At 41.0% G+C, this 23681-nt stretch overlaps 1 protein-coding gene across 12 annotated transcripts in view; it reads right to left on the reverse strand.

Moving 5' to 3' along the window:
• Window positions 1-23681, reverse strand: part of plecb (plectin b) — a 156623-nt gene that overhangs the window by 70655 nt on the left and 62287 nt on the right. For 3 of the 12 annotated variants that reach the window (XM_079694623.1, XM_079694624.1, XM_079694616.1), the window contains exon 1: window positions 143-4062. The exons of 7 other annotated variants lie outside the window; for them this stretch is intronic. In XM_079694623.1, the coding sequence (XP_079550749.1) occupies window positions 143-3641 (3499 nt within the window). In that variant the 5' untranslated portion in view covers window positions 3642-4062. Of the gene's footprint in view, window positions 1-142; window positions 4063-23681 lie in introns of those variants that run through there. 2 more of the 12 variants (XM_079694625.1, XM_079694628.1) reach the window with 2 other exon arrangements.

Here is a 23681-nt window from a genome sequence, read left to right on the forward strand (position 1 = left end):
GTTCATCAAAAGAAAAACCCTACCTAGTACCTCCCATGCTTCAAAAGAAAGAAAGGTGGGAACCTAAATCCAGCTGCAATTACATCACGTGCACAACGATGGTAGATAGGAAGAAGGTTAATTGGCTGAGATTCAAACAAACCTTCAATGAAGTGAGGCCATGTCTTCTCCTCTGGCTCGTCCAACGAGTGGTCCCATTCTTCATCAGATGAGGCTCCTTGCACGCCGGCTCCCGGTGAGCCTGCCAAAAGTGACCGCTTGATGGCGATTGCTTCCAGAACATCCAGGTCCAGTTCCTCCCCTCCCTCCACATGTTGTTCAGTTGGAGGTGGTGATTGATGCCCGCTTGCCTCAGGACTAACAACATGTTTCACCTCGACTATCTCCTCAACTACTACAATTTTCCTCTTCATGTCGGCCTCTTCTGTCTCGGGATTTTTAGACTCGCAGGTGTCCCCCAGGTGAAGCTGGTCAGTTTGGGCAGAGGCGGGTGTGGCAATGGCAGAGGGTGTGTCCTTCTTCGAGTCACTCTTCTTCTCTTCCTCCTGCTTTAAGGCCTGAGAAGCAGAGAGCCTTTTCTCTGTGCAGCGCTCTGCTGCCTGACTGGCTGAATGTTGTGAAACTATGGGAGGCTCCTCTTGCTTGTGGAGGGGGCTGGCCTGTGTCGGAGCTACAGCTGCCTGTGCTGTTACTGCTGTTACTGCTGGTGCTGCTGACGCTAATTCTCCGGCTGCGGGTGCTTCCCTCGCAGTGGAGGATGTTTTTGGTTTCGGAACCTCCCGCTTTACTTTTTCTGCAAAGAGTGGGGCTGGCTCCACCTCCTCTTTGTCTGCCGGGGCCTCACACAGCACAGCTGCTGTCCGCCTGGTTTCCTCACAGCACATTCTTTCAGGAGCCATCTTTGAAGAAACATTCAGTTCTGTCAGTTCGGAGGTCGTGACACGGCTGGCTTTAACTGTGTCCTTGGCCAATGATGTATTGTCAGTGGACAGCAAAGTTCCTGCTTCAGGCAAAGAGGCCTGTTTTGTGTTTGAGGTGTCTGATAATGTCGCCTGAGCCTGCTTTTTCCCTCTCCCTTTCTTCTTTCCCTTTGAAGACTCCTCTGTAGCTTTTTCTTTGGCAATTAGGGATTTAGTCTCAGCTGTGAGTTTTTGAGATTCTGGTGCAGAGTTAGGAATTGCTTGTATAAGCTCTATTTGAGTTTTTTTCTGCACAGACACTGTTTCTACTTTAGTGACAGTTATTTCCTCCGTTTTCACTGGCTCCATGTGAGGCAAGTTGGTATTTGCCTTGTCCTTGGAGTATAATGATTCATGTGTTATTTTGCTGACACTGCTTTTCTCCACCTTCTCTTTCTGTTGTGCATCGACTAAAAGCTCCACTGGGGGCACTGCTGGGACCCTATCTACTGGCAGTAATGCTGCTTCAGTTTGTTTAGGGACTTCCATTAGTGGCTTCTCATTAAGTTGTTTAGGGACTTCCTTTATTTCCCCCCCATTAACATCTATTTTAGCCTGAGTATTATTTCCCCCTATAGGTCCCTCAGTCTTGATGCTGGTACACACGGTCAGTGTCTCTGAGGTCATCACTGTTTCGGGTTTAAGGGTATTTTTAGCGAGCCCCTCAGGGGTTTTCTCCTTTTCCCCCTTTGATTCAGGAAGCTCCTCAGCATCGAAACTCTTGGATTTCTCACCTGGAGATTTCTTTTTCTTTCTTTTTGATTTAGAGCTCCCTTCGACAGCCTGCTGTGTTTCTATTGCCACTCGCATGGGGGCAACATTTTGACTGAGCTGAGGTGAACAGGAGACTTTTTCTCCTAATGTGACCCCCGGTGCTGAGACTTGAAGTACTTCTTCTGCCACTAATTTTACATCTTTCTTGACCTGAGGAGTCTCTTTCACATCTGTGTGTTTCTCTTTTGTGATAATCTCAGTTACTGTAGCATTCCCCTTGAGAGGTTTTGTAGCTTGAGAGCTGGCAGTAGTTTCAAAGAGATGTGTTGTAGTAATGGTAGTTTTAACCTCATGTATTGACTTTGTCACAATAGTAGTTTGCTGGTGTGACTCATCAGTCTTGGTCACTTTAGTATCAATGGGCTCCTGTACCACTTTAACTTTAGAGATCTCCTTTACTGCATCAGTGGACAACACTGGCTCACTGGCCTTACTGTCCGGTGGGGGTTTGGTGGTCTTCTGAGTGACTGTCACTTTGGCAGTTATCTTGGCATTCTCTTGATCTATTTTGCATTCAACTGGGGTCACTTCTGTAGGCTTGATTGGTTCCTTATCTACCTTTTCTCCCTTAGGCTTTTCTTTCTTGACATCTATATTGACAGGGGTGAGCTTAGAGGTTTCCTGAGCAGCAGACGTTGTGATAACTACCTGGGCCTTTTTGTCATCACTTGCTTTTTCAGGTGTTGCCTTGACATCTGCAGGTTTAGCTGGTTCCACAAACACATTTTTGGTCTTCTTTTCTTTGACATCTTTATTGATGAAAGGAGGAGCGGATTCAGTGAGAAAACTGGTGGTTTTCTTAGCGTCAACCATTGTAAGAACTGCTTGGGGCTCTACTTCATCCATTGCCATTTCAACTTTGGGCTTTACCTGTGCAGATTGAATTGGTTCCACAACCACCTTTTTTGTCTTCTCCTCTTTGACTTCTGTTTCCTGAATTGTTGTGATAGCCCAACTGCTTGTCACCATTTGACTTGTCTTCGTGGAAGCTTTTTCATCTGCAATCCTCTTTTTATTTGTTTTGGGAGTAGAGGATTCAGCTGGAAGCTTTGATGTTTCACCACCTGTAGCCACAGCGACAGCAGCCACAGATAATGGTAGGGCTGGTTTGAAGGCTGCTGATTGCACAGTGGCCTCTGCAGCTACCTGTTTCAAAACTGTGCTTTGATTCTGGACGGACATTGGTGCCATTATCTTTTCAGGCACTTTTTTCTCCTGTGGTGTTGTTGCAACTTTCTCAATGCTCACATCAGCTTGTTGACGAGAGACTCTTTTTACCTTGCTCTCCTCCATCACTGCTTCCTCATTTCTGAAGCCGCCCCCCCTTCTATACAGAGGCTGAGGCTGGTCCTCCACTTCCCATGATGCTTTAGGCCTTACTGGTTCTGCAGCCAGTGGACGACCCCTAAACCTGGGGGTCCTATCAGAGTAGGTTTCTTTTTCTCCAGGACCCATCATCCTATGGCGGTAGCCTTGACGCTCAGCATGAGACTCTTGGCTCTCTTCTTCACCCCTGCGTCCAGGCTTAGGGACATAAGACGTAGGACCTTCTACAGTTTGGACCTGTGCAGCCCGTTGAGCAAAGGTCATGGTGGCAGCCGGCTTCCTGGTCCTCTGCAGGGATGCAGGAACAATCTCAGAGGGCAGGCGGAGGTAGTCACGCAGGTAAACAATGCCCTCATTGGTCAGGTACCAGTAGAAATGTCTCCAGGCAAATGTCTCCTTCACATAGCCCCGAGACTTAAGAGACACCATGGCACGCATGACTTGTAGGTTACTAACACTTTCAATCTCGGGGTGTTTGATCTGAGGCCTCTTGTCCTTCTTGGCCACCATGACACCATCTTTAAACAGCAACTCATAGATGGCCCTCAGGTCCCTTAAGGGCATCAACATTCCAGCAACCATTGTGCTTTAGTGTCAGTATGCTCTCTCAAAGTAAAAGTGAAAAATACAATATGAAAAGGAAGTTAAAAAAGACAATCTCACGTCTTGTGTGAAAGAATCCAGTGGCAAAACCGGCTGTCACGTGCTTCTCAATTCAATTAGAAAAAAAATAGAAGTAGAAATCCTTTTTTTCTTACTTTCTTTACCTTTTGTTCTTGCTGATCCCTTGGATATCGTGAAGAAAAAGAGTATTCCAATGCGAAATCTGACTCAAACAAAGTCAAAAGTGTGCTGTCCCCCCCTGCATTCAGCGAGGCTGGGAATGAACAGTCTCCGTACTGCCGAGATGGCAATGACAGAATGGAAGAGAGGCAGCGTGTGTGAGAGAGTTGCGCGAGAGAGAAAGAGAGTGAAGCACACTTCTCAGTCGGCTCCTCCTACCTTCTCTCTGTATTTCTTAGGAAAAAAATGGCATGGAAAAAAGGTCTCACTTAAGTAAATAGTAGAGCAGGAAGTAGGACAGCAAAGGAAAAAAAAACGTATAAGATTAATCGATTAAAATAAATGTGTGTGGAGTGTGCTTGAGCACATGTTCTGTAGCTCAGTCTTTCACGGAGACGCCCACCCACGCACGAAAGCACATGCCTCCTATAATGTACACACACACCTACGCAAACTGCGACTGGCTGACACACACCCTTTGGCGTGACACACACACACACACACACACACACACACACACACACACACACACACACACACACACACACACACACACACACACACACACACACACACACACACACACACACACACACACACACACACACACACACACACACACACACACACACACACACACACACACACACACACACACACACACACACACACACAGCTAATGGGCTGTTCTAAACAGGGATTAGTTTAGCATAAGGAGAGTCAACCAGTTGGCATACAGTACATCTATCCTGCCTTAGGGATCTTTGTTATTTTATCTAGTACAAGGTATCTAGTTTTACACATTTCCTGATCAAGTATCACTGGGGGGGGGTTTACTCTAGGTGCGGCATTCAGATACAATGTCACACAGTATTTTGGGTGTGAAAGGGTTATATTTGAAGGGAAGGTATAGAATTAATTGTTTTAAAGGACAAGAACTCTCACACATTGGTGGTTTGATATGCCAAATAAGTCGAACCGAGGCAGAGACACATAAAGTTATCCTCTATTAATGTCTGTGTTTGTTGGAGGGTAACCAAGTCACCCAATGAAGGAAATGACATCGACTCATTAGTGTTTCCCATTGCAGCTCATTAAAGTGATGCAACAGGCTGTAAAGCACCCTAACGTTGTGTTGCTGCTTCAGACCGCTACCATTCGGGCTTGAATTAGCTTGCAACCAAGAGTCTGTCTTGCACAACTATATAAAGAACTGAGCATTATAGCTAACCTTTTCCTCGCTCTCAGTAACATGAGATCAGATGTCTATCCCTAGATCACTTCTGTACATCTGTCTCCAGTTTGTCTCCCTGTGTCAGTGAGTGTCCTCTCATGACCAAGCCATACTGGAAAGAAAGCTTACCATTGTTGGATACAGCAGAGTATCCCATACAATTAAAAAAAAAAAAGGATTTATTGAAAAGTAGTAGAAGCGCACGGTACCGTGCTGGAACACAGTGGACTAGTTGCGAAATTATAGTGGCAATGAAATGATGCTTTCCTCCTGCTGTTTGAAACCACACAAACTATTACACAGCCAAACACTGTGGGAAAACTGTTTTTATTTTATTTGCCATGGTAACAGTCAACTGGAGGGAGCCAGTTATGACTGGGGAACATATCTGCTTTCACTGCTGAAGCAGAGCAGAAGGCTATAAATCTGTTATCCTGGACAGCTGGACTACACTGCCCTTTTTCAGAAGAGTATTTGCAAAGACACTGCTATATTAAAATCAAATGTGCACATTATCAAAGTTACATAAACAATCAAGAAAATTCCAAAAGAACCCAACTAACATAAATATGTGATTAAAACCACAGACAAAGATTTAAAGGTGGTGTAGGTAAGTTTGAGAAACCGGCTCGAGATACACTTGTTGTTATATTCCATGGAATGCTCTTAACATCCCGATAGCAATGAATATCTTAAGTGCTTTGACAATAAATCCATAACAAAATGTCATCTGTGGAAGCCGTGGCGCTGTAAAAAGCACGACCAATCATTTTAGCCGGCCCGGCTAAAGTAACTGGATGGGCTACCTGCCTGTCAGCCTTCCATCTGTGCACAAACTTATCTCGTGCCCTCATTGGTCATGTGCACGTTCGTGTGTGTTGGAGGAGGGGCTCTGTAAGGAAGTGGCAGATTTTTTCCGGCTGTGTATTTTCAAATTCTAGCGCACTCGAGCTGGTTTCTCCACCTACCCCACTTTAAAAAGGAAGATGTTCAAAATAGTTTTTGGCATTTGTATTTACCAATGCTGTCATGAAAACAATTACTGTCACAAAACAGGTCTTTGACATCTCAAGTCAGACAACGAGGTGATGCCCCAGGGCATGTCTGTACTCCACCTATAGTAGAAATGCTGGAAACCATCCCTTACTGGTTAATGATTCAGAATGAAGGCTGGGACGGGTTCTAAGTGAAGGAGGAAATAAATCCTGATTCAGGATGATTCATTTTACAAGAAAGGCATCCCTCTGTATTTCGAAAACAAAAGTTTTATGTTTTATCTTTGACATGCTGCACTTTGCCTGACAGTGATGGGAGTGGTATCGGCAACTAGTTTGAACTGGTTTGGATGTGTGAATCTGCAAGCATGGGCCTCGGAAAGTGCATGTAAGCACATTTTTCACATTCACTGTCAAATATTAAACTGTACCTACAATGAGGGCTGCTTCTAAGGAAGTGTGGTGACATATGAATAATGGCACATGTTTTTCCTATTGATGCTTTGACACCAGATGTCCCTATATACATTGATCAATATAGTAGGTGTGTCTTACAGTACCTTATCTTATACAGTCTTAGTAGAAAGGAGGTTGGGGGAGATGCATGGACAAAATAAATCACAGACACTAAAAACAGTCTCTTAAATTCCTGTGTAAAACCAAACGTTGAGTTTTCCTTTTTTATATTGACTTTGTTACATGGAAAACATTGTTTGTGTAACCCAAACCACACTCTATTCCTAAACCTCACTAGGCTCTTTTGTTGCCCCAGCATGCGAGCATTTCGTACAAACTGTTTTTGAGGCACTGTTACATTATTGAATGTGTAGTTGTCAGCTAACAGGACATGTTAAACCAGCTATCAGAAACTTTTGAAAACTGAAAAAAGATCAATACATTTCATTACAGCACCAATTACTGTATACACCAGTCAATAATGTGTTAAAATTACTACTTGGGAGCTATCTCATTCGAGGTAATTGGCATCGCCATGTTTGGTGCTTGGGTCTCTTGGCCCCATATCAGTGTGATTTCATGCACTGTTTATGCACAAAGTGTTCAGTGAACCACAAACTTCCCACAGTGACCCTTATTCTTGCTTCAGGCCCAGTCCCTTTTCAACCATCCAAATATTAAATATGCCCGCTTCAAGAGATATACTCTATTGCCATCGGGCAACCCTAACCCTGCTTCTCACAGTGACTCAGTGGTTACAAAAGCTGTTCAAGGTTTGAGGCGGCATTAGAAACATACCTAATGCTCAGAAATAAACTCTCAGAGGGGAGCACTTAGTATAGAAGTAATGAAGTCTAATTTTCAGAAAACTGGAAATGGAAACATGATTTGATTGATTGAAGCAGATAAAGGAGTAATATGACTTAAGGGGAGTGTATCTGAATAGTTTCCTGGTTATTAGTCCACTTCTGCTTCAGTGTTTCAGACCTCCGCAGGTCCCAGAATAGACTTGTCACCACCAGCTGATGGTGGCTGGCGACTGGCCCACTGTAAAAGGTTGCTCCGGGATCTCTTGGCCTGGCACACGTGCCCCCATTCTGATATCAGATCCAAGCCACTATACACACTTCCAGAGAAAGCAAAGGTCAGAGGAGCCTTCTTTACCCACTTATTTATTTGAACATTACAAGAAGTAAGTGTGAAGACAAATCTATGTTGAAACTACAGACATGTCAGTGTCATATTTTAAGTTATTGCCGCAGTTCCAACAGTTGATACGTAGTATAAAGCCAATATTTTCTTTGTGATGTGATTTTGAGATCTTAATCTGAAGACAAAGAGAAAGGCTGGTCCTTAGTCTAGCCAAAATCATGACTTGCACTTTTTTTTATCTAAGACAAATCATTCTGCAAAGCATGAGAGCCCCGACTTTATCAACAAGATGCTCATTTTCATTAGAGGAGATGGCTCCGGCTTGGTTCAATTGGTGAGTGACCCCTCCGCAAGGACAGCTGTGCCCACTGACAGAGCTATGCATGTTAGATCACAAACACTTCCAACCTGGGAACATGATAAAGTTTGAGAGTTGTAAAAAGCTTCATATGGAGGTGGGGCTGCAACCACAGTAATTATAGTTTTCCAAGTAGTCCATTTTAATATATGAATGATTAATTAGTTAACTGGTGCAATAAAAACTCATAGATTAAAATAGGAGAGAAAAGGCTTCATCGACTGAACAGGGTAGCCTATATGCAGGAATCCTGAAGTCAAATGTTATATATAATGGAATTATGATCAGTGGAAATGGCCATGACATGTGACCTTTAAGACCTTTTTTAAGACCCTTTCCATACATTTTAAGACCTCATCGCCACTTTGAGTTTGCACCGGTTACATTGGCGACACATTTACTATATACAGTATTGATTGTCCTTCCTCCTTATCTTCCAACCATTTGGACGCAAACTTGCATTTCCCCATAACGATGTTGTTTAATAACCGGCGTAAACGGACCTTTGGGCGTTATCAAGCAGTGAGCGTGCGACGTCCTGTTCAGATGAGGTCAAATCCAACGGGATGCCATAAATAAACTACACAGAATCACACTACACACCTACGCAATGATTACATTCAGACAGACTGTAGAATACAACCTCTTTGGACAATTTATATACTTATTGAAAACAAGCTACAAAATTTAATACCTTGGAAAATGCCATTTAATACTTTTTAATAGCCTTCATTTTCGCTAAATTGGTTTATCAACTTTTAATACTTTTTCAGACCCCGCGGACACCCTGCTGAAGGACCACTATGGAAAACCTGCATTTACATAAATAAACTGGGTGCATGTTTCAGTCTCAAGTTATTAAAACAAAAGTTGAAACACCCTGGACAACATACTTATTTATTACCATATTTGATGTGTATACTGTAGCATCTTTTTTAAATATATATTACCTGAAATACAAAATAGTGTAACTGATGATATGTCTGGGGTTTTGATGAGTCGGTTGGTCGACCAATTTTGTTAACAATGGCTGGTACATGTGGAGCAGAGCACTTCTGATTGGTGTGGATGACTGACACACAAGAATAAAAACATTTTTTTAAATAATGTTACAAAAAATAGCAGGCTTTGCGATTTGAGAATCGCATCATTTTGAATCGCGATTTCGATTTAAAATCGATTAATCGTCCAGCCCTAGTCTCAGAGCCCAATATGATCAGTCCACCAGGATCAAAATGAAAACTAAATATCGTTCCAGGGCAGGCTAACCGAGGCTAACCAATGAGCACCTGCATGTGTGTATGAGAATGGCCCTGACACCATTTCAGCCCAGATTTAAACTCCCGGCAGGACAAGCTCAAGCTCAATTCTCGCACTGAATAAAAAAAAAAGTGATTGAGGGACTGCAATAAAAGAAAGAGAAACTTTAAAACTGTTCAATTGTTATGATGTGTAAAGAAAGACCTATGGTAAAGACTGATATTGTTCTATAATCGGCTGAAACTGTTAAGTCATGATGTGAAATGGCTAATAAAGAAAAAGGGAAACTCAAGCTGCTGCTAGGGCTGCAACGATTAGTCGACATAATCGACGACGTCGATCATAAAAATTCGTCGGCGCGGAATTTTAGTGTCGACGCGTCGTATAAAAACAATCAGAGAGCCGGTAACGTTAATTCAAAACTGCGCAAATGTTCATTTGTAACTGCAATGCACTACAGGAAGTGCTGGGGGCAGTATACTCTGCATTGTCTGCCATGACTGCATTCTGTACTAACAACAAAGAAGAAAGAATACGAACCATGGCGGAAAGGAGAGAGAATGAGGGTGATGAAGAGCTCAAAAAAGCGAGACCGAGAGTTTCGAAAGTGTGGGAGTATTTCACAGACGACAAGCCAAAGAAGTCAGTGAAATGCAGAATTTGTAAAGGGGAATTGGCATTCCACGGCAGCACTACAGTGATGCACGAGCATTTAAAACGCAAGCACCCTGGAACCGTGAGGACTGCTACTTTGGATCATGGGTAAGTTTGAGCAAGTTAGCCATAGTCATGTTTACGTTAGCTTACATGTTGGAAAACAGAACGTCTCATGGTTAATGCTTGCTAAGCAAACGCTATTTCAGTTATGTTGAGGCTGCGTGTCCACCAACGAGCTGCTAAACAGCGCCAAGCTTACAGCGTAGTAGAGCACACTAGAGCTTTATGGACGCTGTAATTAATTCCAAACTTAAAATAATAATTAACAAGGGTCTGCGAAATTACAAGAATAAAATGCGATTGAATTGATCCTGGGACTGGACAACAGGGTGACATTCACAGGTGTGCAGACTTGAGGTAAAACATGCACTGGAGCCCGGAAAAGGAGCCGTGCCCACAGGAAGCAGAGATGGAGGGTGTGACAGAAATAATCGTTAGATTAGTCGACTAATCGAAAAAATAATCGACCGATTAGTCGACTACCAAAATAATCGTTAGTTGCAGCCCTAGCTGCTGCTACACTTTATTTTATTTATCTAAAATTAAGCACTTTTAAGATGCACATATTTTCAAAAGCTATTTGATTTATTTTCTCTATTTTATTTTTAAATGCAGCCAGAGAGGAACATTACACATATCCACAGTATTTACTGTATATCTGTATAGTTCAATGTTAATTGACAATACATATTGTTGTTTATGAATTGTACTTTCTTTATTTGATTGACAGTCAGTTGTTGATTACATGCAGACGTTGATAAAGCTACAGGCTACTTCAATATATGTCACACTAATTCATAAAGCAACTTAGACATTTTGATGTTCCGGACCTTTGCATGGGGAGATTTTCTCTAACTGGACCTCGTTGAACTTTAGTTGAATACCCCTGATGTAGATTAGTAAATGTGTTTCCAATTGAAACAGGTCAATCTACCGCACTTGTCTAATCTTCCAATGTAATTTTCACATAATGATTTTGTATTTACAGTTGTCCTAAAGATTTAGATGTACGTTTTGTACAGATTCTAAAGCCCTCTGGGTCAGGTTTGCAATTTTGGGCTATTTATAAACTTGACTTGTTGACTTGAATATTGTACCATGCTGATTGAAAGCATGTGAGGCCTTAATCCCACCCTCAGACAACCTTGACTGATATTTGTATGACACAGCATGAACAACAGTGACAATAAGTGCTTACACAGGGAGAGAAAGCAGCCTTTGGAATTCAAGACCGACGAAGCTGCAAGGATTAACCCCTGGCACTAACTGCTCCCTGGCCCTTCTCATGGTAATTGGGGTGATCTAGAGGGGTTAAACATGGATGACATGAAGGGAACTGTCAATCCAAAGTACAGCCAAAAGGACTAAAGATACTTTAAGGGAATGCCAGTATAAAAAACTCTATATACTATCCCACTAAACACAAAACCACAGAAGTGTGTTATACCACAGAATGGATTTAGACAAAGAAGCACTGTGTCAGGGGCTCGTGAGCAGGGTAGGAGACTGAGCGGTGTCTTTGGCATTCCTCACACTGCTGCAAAAATAAATAATCAAATGTTCTTGAAAGAACCTTGTAAAAACCAAGAGGCCAATTACAGAAGAGGGAGGAAAATTATTTGCCATGCTCAGAGCTAAGGAGCAAGAACAATAGACAAAGTAAGGGTCTGAAATCAATCAAGACTCTATAGGAACTGTTCCTGCTGATTAGCCAAAACAAACCTATAAATAGCTAGGCTAGTTAAAAGCAGCTGTGGAGTAAGAAGTCTTTGTTTTATAAAATAATATAAAAAGCCTCTGTAAAAGTGAAAGAAAATGTCAGCGCTACATTTTTGGGCGATCAAGCAACATAAAACCATATGTACGTCACAAGTAGCATATCGTACTGTGAGGAGAGGACTTGGGTTTTGTTTGTGTCACCAGTATACATGTAAATCCACACGGAAAATCTATAAACTGATGTGTGCTTGAGGTAAAAAATAAATTAAAAAAAGACAGACCCTGCTTGTGTTCTCAATTCCACGAGTCACAAATCAAACAGACTTCTCCTTTTCCAGAGTGGAAAGAAGTGAAGTCACAGATTATGCCTTCCTTTACCGACATCACAGACCAAAAATAAGCAGGAGCACCCAAAAAGCCTGCCAAGTCCCTTTCAGTCTAACTCTCTCCAACAAGCTGTCTGTCATGTGTTAGTGGTGGGGTCTCTGTGTCCAGCCTTACAACGCCCCCTGCAGCCACTCAAACTTCCCACTCATGGGGGGTAAACGAGGACGGACTGAAAGTCGGAGCAGTGATGTGATAGATTTGCCATGTCCAACTCTAGCAACAGCACTTACATTGGATAATATCCCAATGTTCTATGCAAAGGGCACCAAAGTATTTCTCACTTTGACATGTGGCATCTTTTTTCCAGCACATTTGAAAATAAGTATATTCCAACTACAGTGAACAAAGCAGTGTTTCTTGCAGTTCTGACAAGAGCAATATAACTCAACTTTTGGTGGGAATTGTGACTACATAAACGCTTTTGTCTTGTAAACAAGTTCCAGCAGTGAGATCTGGAGAGATAATCTAAACCAGCCCTCGACTCTCTCTTGTTCTTTCTTCTATGAGGGCCAGCTCAGCTAAATGGTGGCCAGGGATCAGAATCAGCATGCATGAGATGTATTACACCATTCAGAAACAAGAAAAGGCTTAACTAACATTTTGCAAGAGGGATCCATGCAACCCTGAATTCAAAATTATGAATGTTACTAAGTGGCCACACCTTTTCATGACATAAACATTCATCCAACCAATACCAACAATCATCCTGCCTCCTTTTTCCTCAATCATATTATAGCCGATCTATGTTTGCCACTTACCTTTCTTGGGGCTGAGCCAGAACCGATCACCAAGAGGATCCCCTCTGTCCATGCTGCTTTGATCTGACATATCACGCAAAGGCCTCCAACTAAACGCAAAACCTTCTTACTGCTTTTACCACCAAGACCACACTGCTACACCTTCGTGGAGACCCACTGCCCATCTAGTGCCACAACATTTCATGCAAGATGGGTCTAAAAGAGAGAAGGAATGGGAGTGGAGGGGTACATTCAGGGTAAGGGAGGGTGTTTTTGAGAAAAAGAACAAGGGAATCTTTTCATCTGTCGCCCATAAATGCAGAGGAACATCTACACCATAAATCTGAGGGCCTTGCCAGCTTGAACACATCCTCTCTGGTTCCCCGGATACCCTGAACCATGTCCCATACATCCCACACTTTATTCCAACAACAGCTAACTGCAAGATACACACTGGGAACATTGTTCGAGAAACCTCGCAAATTGCAGCACAGAGATTAAGATGAAGGAAGTAAAAAAAGGGTGGGCAAGAAAACTAGATGGAGAAAGACAGAAGACAAAGAACTGGTCGACAAAAGACACAACCAAGGCATTGGAAAGAAAGTCAACAACAACTCTGGCTTTGTATCTTGCATACTTATTCCTTGGTTTATAGCAAGCAATTAAACTCTGTGTTAGTCGTTAAAGAAAAGTGAGTCAATCGTAGAACTGGAGAAAAGGGTCAAAGAAAAACAGTCCCACAAGAACTGCAATGCACATTTCCATTCAATATGCACTCGATGCAACCATATTTCAAGAGCCGTGAGATCGCAGGTAGTACCATCAAGTTTTTATCAGTTCTGGCTTCTTTCCAATGAGTGCTGATAACCCTAAAGGGTACGACAAAGAGATACAGTTAACACGGAATGTTACAGCCATACACTGCAGCACTTTCTTCAGACTTATTTGATGGGAGCTTAAAATGTCAAAACATAACCCTCCTTTCAATACTCATGTCAAAGGTAACACCGTTGGCCCTTCCTTATCCTTGACTAAAGGAGTCTTGACAAACATGACAAGATAATTAAGAGACAATTTTCAACAAAGAAGCATTACGTCACACATACCAATGTAAAGGAAACATTAAACAAGTCTTAATAAAACACTTGCATGACATGTGCATTGAATGAGTTGCTGTTATTATTCATCCTTGTCTTCATTTTAGCCATAAAGAGATTAGTTTAATGTAATTCTTACACAAATAAATGTACAATCCCTTTCTGTTTTCCATTAAATGTTTATATTTTACTTTCTTTGTTTAACACTACAATGTCAATACTTTCATAAACAGTTACTCATTTCATTATCCAATCCCATTGACTGTACAGGAGACGGATACATTTTGCACCAACGACTTTGGATACTAACTGTATTTGTTTGATCCAGACTCATATCAGCTCTAGATTCAGTTTACTTGATTATCTGGAATAAACTACCAGAAACATGCAGGTCTGCTGCAACTCTTACTACTTTTAAATCCAGGCTGAAGACTTTTCCTTTTGCCACCGCTTTTAATTGATATATTCATATCTCACACTGCACTGTGACTTTTATTCGTATACCTGTGTTATTCATGTTTTATTATCTTTGCTTTTAAATGTGTGTTTTTAAATGCCATTTTCTTAATGTCTTTCATTTTTGTAAAGCACTTTGAATTGCCTTGTGTTGAAAGGCGCTATATAAATAAACTTGCCTTGCCTTACTTTATTGCCATTTAATTTGCATAAAATGTCTTTGGTTCCGGCATCTGTGACACAGTCATCAAACACAGCACAACATACATTTCACACACAATACACGACTGGAATGCATCGAATGAATCATGTTCGGAAATGTTTTTTTAAGCCTGGAGACTTTTATTAAGAGATCAAACTCATCTTATTTTCATAGAGGCAGACTTGTGATCTATATTTCTTAAGTACCTGTGATTGGACAGCATACTTATATGAAAGTTGAGTCTCACAAAATGGAGCTGCCATGAGGTTAGTGAGGAGGGTATAAAATGGCTGGAGCGACAGGTCTGGCAGTGCCAACAGGGACCAGCCTGTTTGTGCCTGTTTGTGACACAGACTTATGCCACAGACTGGTGCCAGACTCATTCATTCAAACACAACAGAGGAAGTATCTGTTTGAATATGAAAACTTGTCCCAGACAATGCAACAAAGTCACATTTAAAATCAAAGAAAAAAGGAAAAACGAATTTGAATATTTGCTCGATGAGTCAGCGTCTGCACACCACATATGGGTGTGGCCATGCTGGACTTTTGTTGCTGTAGCAACGCAGCCCACAGGTTAGGCAAATACCATGTGCTTGTCCACAGTTGAGGTCTCGTGGCCTTACTGCTGCTGCTGCCACGGCAACCAGCTATCAAACAACAAAACTTGACACAGGATCCGGACTGCGTGCTTTCCTGACTGGTTGCCAGTATGTGTGGATTTGCATCGTAACCTGAAGAGCCTGGGCTTTATTTTTAGATAGGCATCCTGATCAGCCTCTAAAAGCATATACCCACACACATTTCAGGTGACTCCTCTCACATACACACACCCTGACAGGTGATTTATTATTTGTACTCTCGTAAACCTCCTCCTGCAGAGAATGAGTCTGTTGCATTCCTTCTTTTTTGAGTAGAGAAAAAAGAAATGCCTGCAGGAGCTGCTTCTTTCACAAAAGAAAGAGTTGTAGTAAACGTATTTGGTGTGTTTGTGGCTGAGGAAAGAGGAGGCCTACTCTCCCGCAGCTTTAGAGTCCAGTTGCAGACAGCAATGACTCACTGAGTCATTATAATCTCTGTAACATTCAGCTTTCACTGAGATACACCGCCCACAAGAGGGCTCTTGCAACTACACTAATTCAGAGAGAAACACAACAGCCGTGGCGTTTTCAATTAACCCTGACTGTTCTTCTAAAATGTAAAGTATTTAATTGGCATGGAAGTATAAAGACTACAAAAAAAAAATGACTTCACCTCCTGAAATCCTATCATGCCATGTCATGCCCTTGGGCGAGGACAGAGCACCGCCCAAGCAGCATAGCAGACAGGTATGAAGTCAAAAAACGCCTGCATACAGAAATGAATGTGAGTAGCTCTGCAGAAATGACACTTGATAAGTCTAGACATTTCCTGTGTGTGATCTTATCTTTGCTCATGGACTTGAGGAATGCTCTGGTTGTCTGAAACACCTGTGCAGTAGAGTATAATTACAGAGTAATAAAAATACTATAAAATGTACCCAACGTGTCCTTTCATGCAACGGTGTGACGAAAATACACACAGCCTGGCATCTACAAACAACTTATCTGGCATGAATTTGAGTCTGTGCTTTGGAATCAACCACAATAACATCAGTGTATACAGCAGGTACCGAGCTTCACCCAGTGAGTGGAATGGGAGACTTTATTAATAAGGACATGCATTTTTGTTTATCCCACAGCATTGTCTGTGAGACTGGAGAAAGTCCAATGCACCAACACTGGGAAATAATACGCCACACCTACAGTTGTAAAATAAAATATCAGTGTTCATTGTTATTGTGCAGCTTCATTGTGCACTACACTGGAAGCAGTAATAAAACATTTACACATTTTCCTTGGACTTAGCGTGTTATACATTTATATGATCAGTCTAACTTTATAGTACAGGCTATTCATATGCCCCACCCTACTTTTTTTACTGTCCTTGCTGCTGCAGCAGATGGCATTTGGCTTTCCTTTTCGCTTGTTCTTATCAACAAAGCTGGACAGGCTTCACATCCTGTTTTTCCACTGTGATACCTATGACTCGACTCAGTCCAAACAATGGGCCGCTTCCCTTTCCAAACTGTAATAAAAACCAGGGACGGAGAGCCGTTGCAACTTTCAACAATACAGTGGAGCCATTTACCACCACTGGCAGAAAAAGAGCATTAAAGAAGTAACAGTCATGGAGAGGCTTCAATAACAGTTTGTCCTTCAGGCTGTGTTGGCCCCGTTGGGACAAAACAGCAGATCAGGTTACAACCCTTTCAGCTCTGCAAAATGCTATTATGCTTCACCAACCTCCCTCCTATGGTACTTTCTTGAGTTTTTGAAGACTTTACAGTAACATGTCCATGAATGAATGCACTGAAAAAGCTGTGGGGCTAGCTGTGTTTCTGGCACACACATACAGTACAACAGAAAATTGTACGAGCAGTGTGCATAAAATATGAATGAGTATCAAATGAATTTAATAGCAGCCAATCCTTTGAAGTAAAAGCTAGACCATCCAGAAAAACGCGATTCTGCCAATGCAGAATTTACCTTTTTAAAAGGCCGCATATTTATCAAAAGGCCGCATAATCCCCGCATTTTTCCACACAAAGTTGAGAAGAAAAAAAAGGTAACTCGTCTTGACGTGACGTCATCAGCTCGCGCATCACAGAATGTAAACAACACTGTATAGAGTGAACGTGTGGAGCTCACACGATAGAGAAAACACCAAAATGAAAATATCTAATCCATCTCATTTACCGACGAACATTTCTGCTAAAGACCGGGCAAAAAGTAGGGGGAAACTATTCTGCACCCCGTGCAACTGTGTGTTGGAGCATAAGAGAAAATCGACGGTGACGACCCACTTTGATTCATTCAAACATTCGAAAATGCTTTCTGCTGCTGCGGACAAGAAAGCCATTCAACTCACGTTCACCGAGGCATCAACCTCCAAAACCCTTTCGAGGGCTACAAGAAACGAGGTGAGTAGCCTACAAGATTGAAGCTGGTCAGATAACGAACGAGTAAATGAAAACAGAATGAGGCGGAGAAGTGTGTGTGTGGGGGGGGGGTGTGAGTGTGTGAGATTAAAATAGCCCAATTGCTTTTACAATAAATAAACATTGAATGTGTTTAATTGAATAGTAAAGGGGTTTAACGTTAGTGGCAGGTTGTGTGTGAGAGAGAATAAATAAGACAGCCCAATATTTTAAAAAATTGTTATTATCTTTTCTCGCATATTTAGCATATTTTGCAACTTTCCGCATATTTCGCAACTTCCCGCAATTTCACTGCATAAAATCACATAAAAACCCTGCATGTTTAATCGCATAATCAAGGATTTTAGCCCGCATAATCAAGGAATTTAGCCCGCGTTTTTCTGGAGGGTCTAAAAAGCAAACCAGTTGGATGACTTTCAACATGTTATACCTCATTTTCTTAAGCGCTCCCATGAGGTGTGAAATGGCCATGGTTGAGTAATTACTCAAAGAAAGAAAGAACCAGTATGTTCTGAAGTAAAAGTGACTGTATGATACATTTCATTCAAATATGCAAAGGGATAGCCTGGACAAGATCAGGGGAAAAAAAGGTCAAATTTAGAGATAGAAAAGATAGGTCCTTAGTTTATTTTAAAACATCTCTAAGATGTAAGGGCTGAAAGGTGTGTATACATGCTATGGCAGAGAGATTGATAGCCACTGTACTGACATGCGCCACCCGTGCACACACATACAGTACGTTCTTGGCATTTTTTGTTGTATGAGTAAAATTCAGAGTAACTGAGATAACTTTTCCGACCCCACTCCACCCTTCATTCACACACCCACACATTCACTTCATCCACATTTGATGGTAATTCACTTTCCACTAAGCAAATATGGACACCACCATCAACAGAGTCTCAATAACACTGACAGAGAACAAACTCTCCCACTCAATGGGGCAGCCTCGGTTTCTCTGTACCGTCAGTTTCTACGAGTTTGTGCATTTAAAGCAAAACAGTGAAGAGACCTGGTGTTTCATTGGGGCCAAGTTACACCTAAGTGTTAAAGCCCCACCACTGTCTTATCAAACCGCGTGTAAAGAGTTCCAGATGTTCTTCTGAGGAAAACAATGGCCTATGAGGGCAAGTCCTGACCCAACCCAACCTCTTCAGATTCCCAAGAACTCTTTCAACACAGCAAGAAGGTGTGTTGAAAGAGTACTTTAGTTGTGTAATACAGAATATCTATCACCTCAATAGTTAAGAAACCAGGTCTCTTAGAAAAATGTGAAGCTCAAGCATCCATCATCCACCTCTTTCATAAAGGTTTTGAATTCATGCAGTACTTATTGGTTCAGATGATCAGGACCATCCTCTGACAAGAATGCAACCACAGAAGAAGAGGCACTCACCTGAAAAAGAGAAAGACAAAACATTAGTGAAATCAGAGTAAAAAAATGAAAAATACTTCTTATATCTCTTATCTCTTATATGTAGATACATCAGTTACATTTTAATCCTCAGGGTTACGTACCAGAGAAAAACTAAACGGGTCTTCCAAGAGTGTTGCATTAGAAGAGCAGTCAGAATGAATAATGGCCTCTGACAATTGCAAATACTTCAGACAGATGCATGCATTTTTCTCCACATGCTGAAACACTCTGGGTTTAATAGTTTTTTCCGACGAAAGAGCCGAGTTACAAATGAATCATTTCGTCTGAACCTTCGGGGAAGTTAATATCAGCTACAATTATTTTTGCACAAAAAAGGGTGGACATTTAGATCTTGAAAATACTATTGCACTGAGGGTTAAGGAAGATTAATCCCTCACTATGAATAACATGTCCAGGAGGCAAACTCAAGTTACCTAGCAAATATCACCATCTACTGGAGAAAAGAACAAAGGCAAGTTGGGGGTTTCAAAGCATGATAGAAACGTATTAATACTAGGAGGGTTAGCATCCACTATAAGCTATTTCAAATGTCTCCCCACACATTAGGGTGGATACTACAGTTGAATAGGTAAACAATGAAGTAACCCCATGAGACTCCTCCAGGTTGTTTACTTACATTAAGATCATTTTTGTATTACAAGCTTTATGAAATTCTGCATTACCAGAACAGAAATATAAACATTGGATAACGCATTGTTCTTTTGTTTAGGTTTAATTTTGTGGACGTAGCTTTTAAAGTTTTTAAAGACGGCTTTTTGCATATGTCTTTTAATCATTCTATAAACCAGAAACCAGAAAAAAATGACCCCATGTTTTCCTAATCATATTTATTAGGGATCAAGTGAAAAGTGGGAGAGAAATTAAGCAATAATGATCAAAATTATATTTCCCCAGTTGATTACCTTCAAAATACTGTAGTAGGGTAATTATTTGTTGCATTACTGGTTTTCTGAAACTATAAATGTAAATGGGCAAATTAAGAATGATCTTAATAAATATGTACTAACGTGCATACACTTCCAATACATTAATGAAAACTGGAGAAAGTCAGGTTCTCATTTCATTTTCTAAACATATTAGAGTCAAATGTTTTTCCACAGGGAATTTTGGAAATCTCTTGTTATAACTCAATTAATATGACAAACAAATTATTAATCTCAGGTCATGAACGATATCAAACATAACCCTTTGTAAAAACCTTCAATATATACTGTATATAGTAATGAAAATGGAAAATGTGGTGTATGCAAGTGCCACTAAATTGGAGATTTACTTTAAAGATATGTTTTGTTAAATTCAATTTATTCTGAAAGTTATTACATGTGGATCATGAGGCAACATCTAATGCTAACTTGAGGAGAATTTAGTACAAAAATAAAAACAGACTGTATAAAACAACTAGGATTTGTATTGCAGAGGTTTTAATCCGCCAGTCTGAAAGATATGTTACGGAAGCAAAGTAGCACCAAACTCTCAATAATACAAGTAGATGAAAAACAATGCTCTTGTGCGTTGTTTCAGGAAACATTAATCACAAATACTCCCAACATGTGTCTAAATATATTCTATTAGAAGTTGCCATTTTTTTGTACAGCTGTCCTTTACACTGGGGTCATTCCCCTTCACCCCCGGCCATTACCACCCACACTGCCCCGCTACTGTGTAGGACATGCTCCACATACTGTCAACACTAGTACGGTTTCCTGTGCATGTGAGTCACAAATGCCACCAGCCATCAGGTCTGATAGTGTTTCTTATTGGTAACCAACACAGTATTAAATCATCAGCTTGTGACATTTGTGAAATATCCTGCTCTAAAATAGGATCCGTGTTACTTTTGGTATGGTTTTCAACAGCTGACTTTCAAAGTGTTTATGGTAAACGCTTATGGTAAATATGGTACATGAATTCAAAGCTTATGTCCAGGATAATAACTTTTTAGTGGGGTGCTTTGAAGTTTTATAGATTTACATTATTTTTTCCTACATTGTCAAATAAATGGTTATTTCTCAGGGTTTTATTTAATAAACAATAATCTTATTTCCAGAAATGCAATATGACCAACAGTAAAAAAAATACACAATATAAATCATTTCTAGGGCATATTCAATTCTTGTACTTTGATGATAACTGACAAGTGATGAAAACTGCTGCCAGAATCACACTTCATATCTTAATTGTGTGAACTCATTAAATAAAAGAGCACTCAGCCTCTCCTCTGGTTCATCACATGGTCATTAATACTAGATGGACTGTCTGCTTCCGGATAGTGACAGCAGTGAAACATGTGTATATCAAGGACATCATCATTTGCTAAGGAAGCAATATTTAATTAAGAAAGGGAGTGTCTAATAGCCTTAGATTTGACATTGGGGTTGCATCCGGCCAGTGTCAAAGGAAAAACTGATGTATCATTCACACAATTTAATATAATCTATTATTGGGCCTTTTTCCCATTTCAAAAACAGACACTATTGTGAAACAGAATGTGCAGAAATGATCAGGCGTACTTCTCCATCAATCAGACTACATCTAATATCTACAAACAGATAACCATATACTGTACATGCAGAATGTGTGGGCAACAAGGCAATTTGTTGATATTAGAAGCGTTCTGGTATTTGTTTAGAGTCCATGCAGTACTGATCAGTCATGTTGAGTGAACAGTCTTTGGAGAGCAACATGAGGGGCAGCATTGGCCATAATGCAATCTTCTAACACATTGGATATCCTCTGACAAAAACTCTGTGTGAATGTGTGTTTTTGTAGCTTCCTTTAGTGTATGTATGGTCTGGCACCTGGTTGCAACACTTTTATAGAAACCATGTAAATACATTAATAAACCCTGCAAGTTGATACAGTATAGCAGGCCCCTTCTGTCCCAACAATAAGAGGCTGATAACACCACTGATAACTCAACTAAGACACACACATATAGAAATGAACCACACTGAACCACTGATAACACCAAGTGAATGGGCTTACAACTTAAACTAGGGGGTAGAATTAAAAGAAAAGGGAAATCAAGGCAGGGGGAGGGGTTTCTGCAGAAACGGTCACCGACATGCACTTCTATTGGGTCGTATGTGATGATTGAGAGGGATGTTTTTTGATTGGATACATTGCTAGGGAAATAAGCAATTAGAGCAAATCAGAGCAAATATTTTTGAGTCTTTTCAAAGGAAATGATGCAATGATGAGGTCAAAAGCTCCTGTGTTGGCACCTACTACACTCTGGTTGTCCACTAGGGGGTGGAGACTGCAATACACCACTGTCGAACAACATCATCTCACACACATTCCACCAGTGAATACAGACTCAGAAATCTGCCTTTGGCTTTTCCTCTCAGTTTTGCTGCAGTCAGCAACCCTTGTCCGTGCCAGACAGACAAACGCCCCTCAGCCAGACACTTGGACAGTAACTCCTTGTACAGTAATTATTCTCACCCTGTGGGAGGTCTTTGAATCGTGCTGTGGCCTGATGGAAGCTCAGTGGGAAATTCTTGCTGGGTAATCCCAGAGAGTGTGACAGCAAAAGGCCTTTTGAGTGATAGAAATCCCTTCTCCGAGGGCTCCGGACTGAGAGTCAGCATCATGGCAACATCACATTCAGCAGAGCGCACAGAGGGTGATATACTGTACTGCTCAGGGTGCTGAAGCAGGGCATAAACTGGCGTATTAGGGAGCCACTAGTGAAGACTAGACAATAAATCTCTGTACGCCACAGTCAGCATCATTCACCACTGAGTTGCACCTCCAAAGGTTTAATCCATCCTTTACTTTATGTAGAATGATGAGATCATAGGCTAATGCAGACCAGTATATTGAAACGGCTTATGGTAGGGCGTCACAAGATCTGTGCTCTTAAGTGCTGCACTTACAAAAGACCACTTATTAGTCAAACAGTATGTAACGTATTATGGCATCATTTTCTTGACGCGTTCTCCTTTTCTGTTCTCAGACGTATACAGTATAGAGCTTCTGCAAAAAGCCTAGAGTGTATCAATTGTATTGTTAATGCTGCATATGGTACAAAACAATTATGTATATATATGAATATATATAAAGCGGTCTACATGCTTGATAGGATTTCAGAATCCCTTGGAACATAATAATGCACCTGTGTGAAAAATTGTGTTTTAACACCTCAGAATGCGCCTTTGTTGACAAGTGCTGTTTTGCACCAGACAGGCTTTTAATAAATGGCAGTACAGTAGCTTGACTTACAGTTCCTGCTTTCAAGTTTTGGTAGAATAGTAAAGTGTTTGTAAGAAGACAAGGTAAATATTAGATTAAGTTTTGTTCATAAAAAAAAGATAGATTTGAGATAATACTTCACTTGCTAAGCCTTTTATATTCAAAGAAAAAAATGTATTCGGAATGGAATCAAGTAAAGCCAACGAGTGAGTGAAACTGGAATTCGAAAAATGGATAAATAAGACCCCAAATTAGCCCCCAAAAGGCTTTGACTAGCTATAGTTTAGCAAACATAGCGTATGGATTTCCTTGAGTTCTTTGAATGTTTCTGCTGTCTTAACTTAGGCTTCCGTCATAGTATGTTTGGACTGATGTGCATTCATATCTCAGGTGATCCACTCTCCAAACACCATCA

The sequence above is a fragment of the Notothenia rossii genome (genome assembly GCF_949606895.1).
Source record: "Notothenia rossii genome assembly, chromosome: 7".
Taxonomy (NCBI): domain Eukaryota; kingdom Metazoa; phylum Chordata; class Actinopteri; order Perciformes; family Nototheniidae; genus Notothenia; species Notothenia rossii.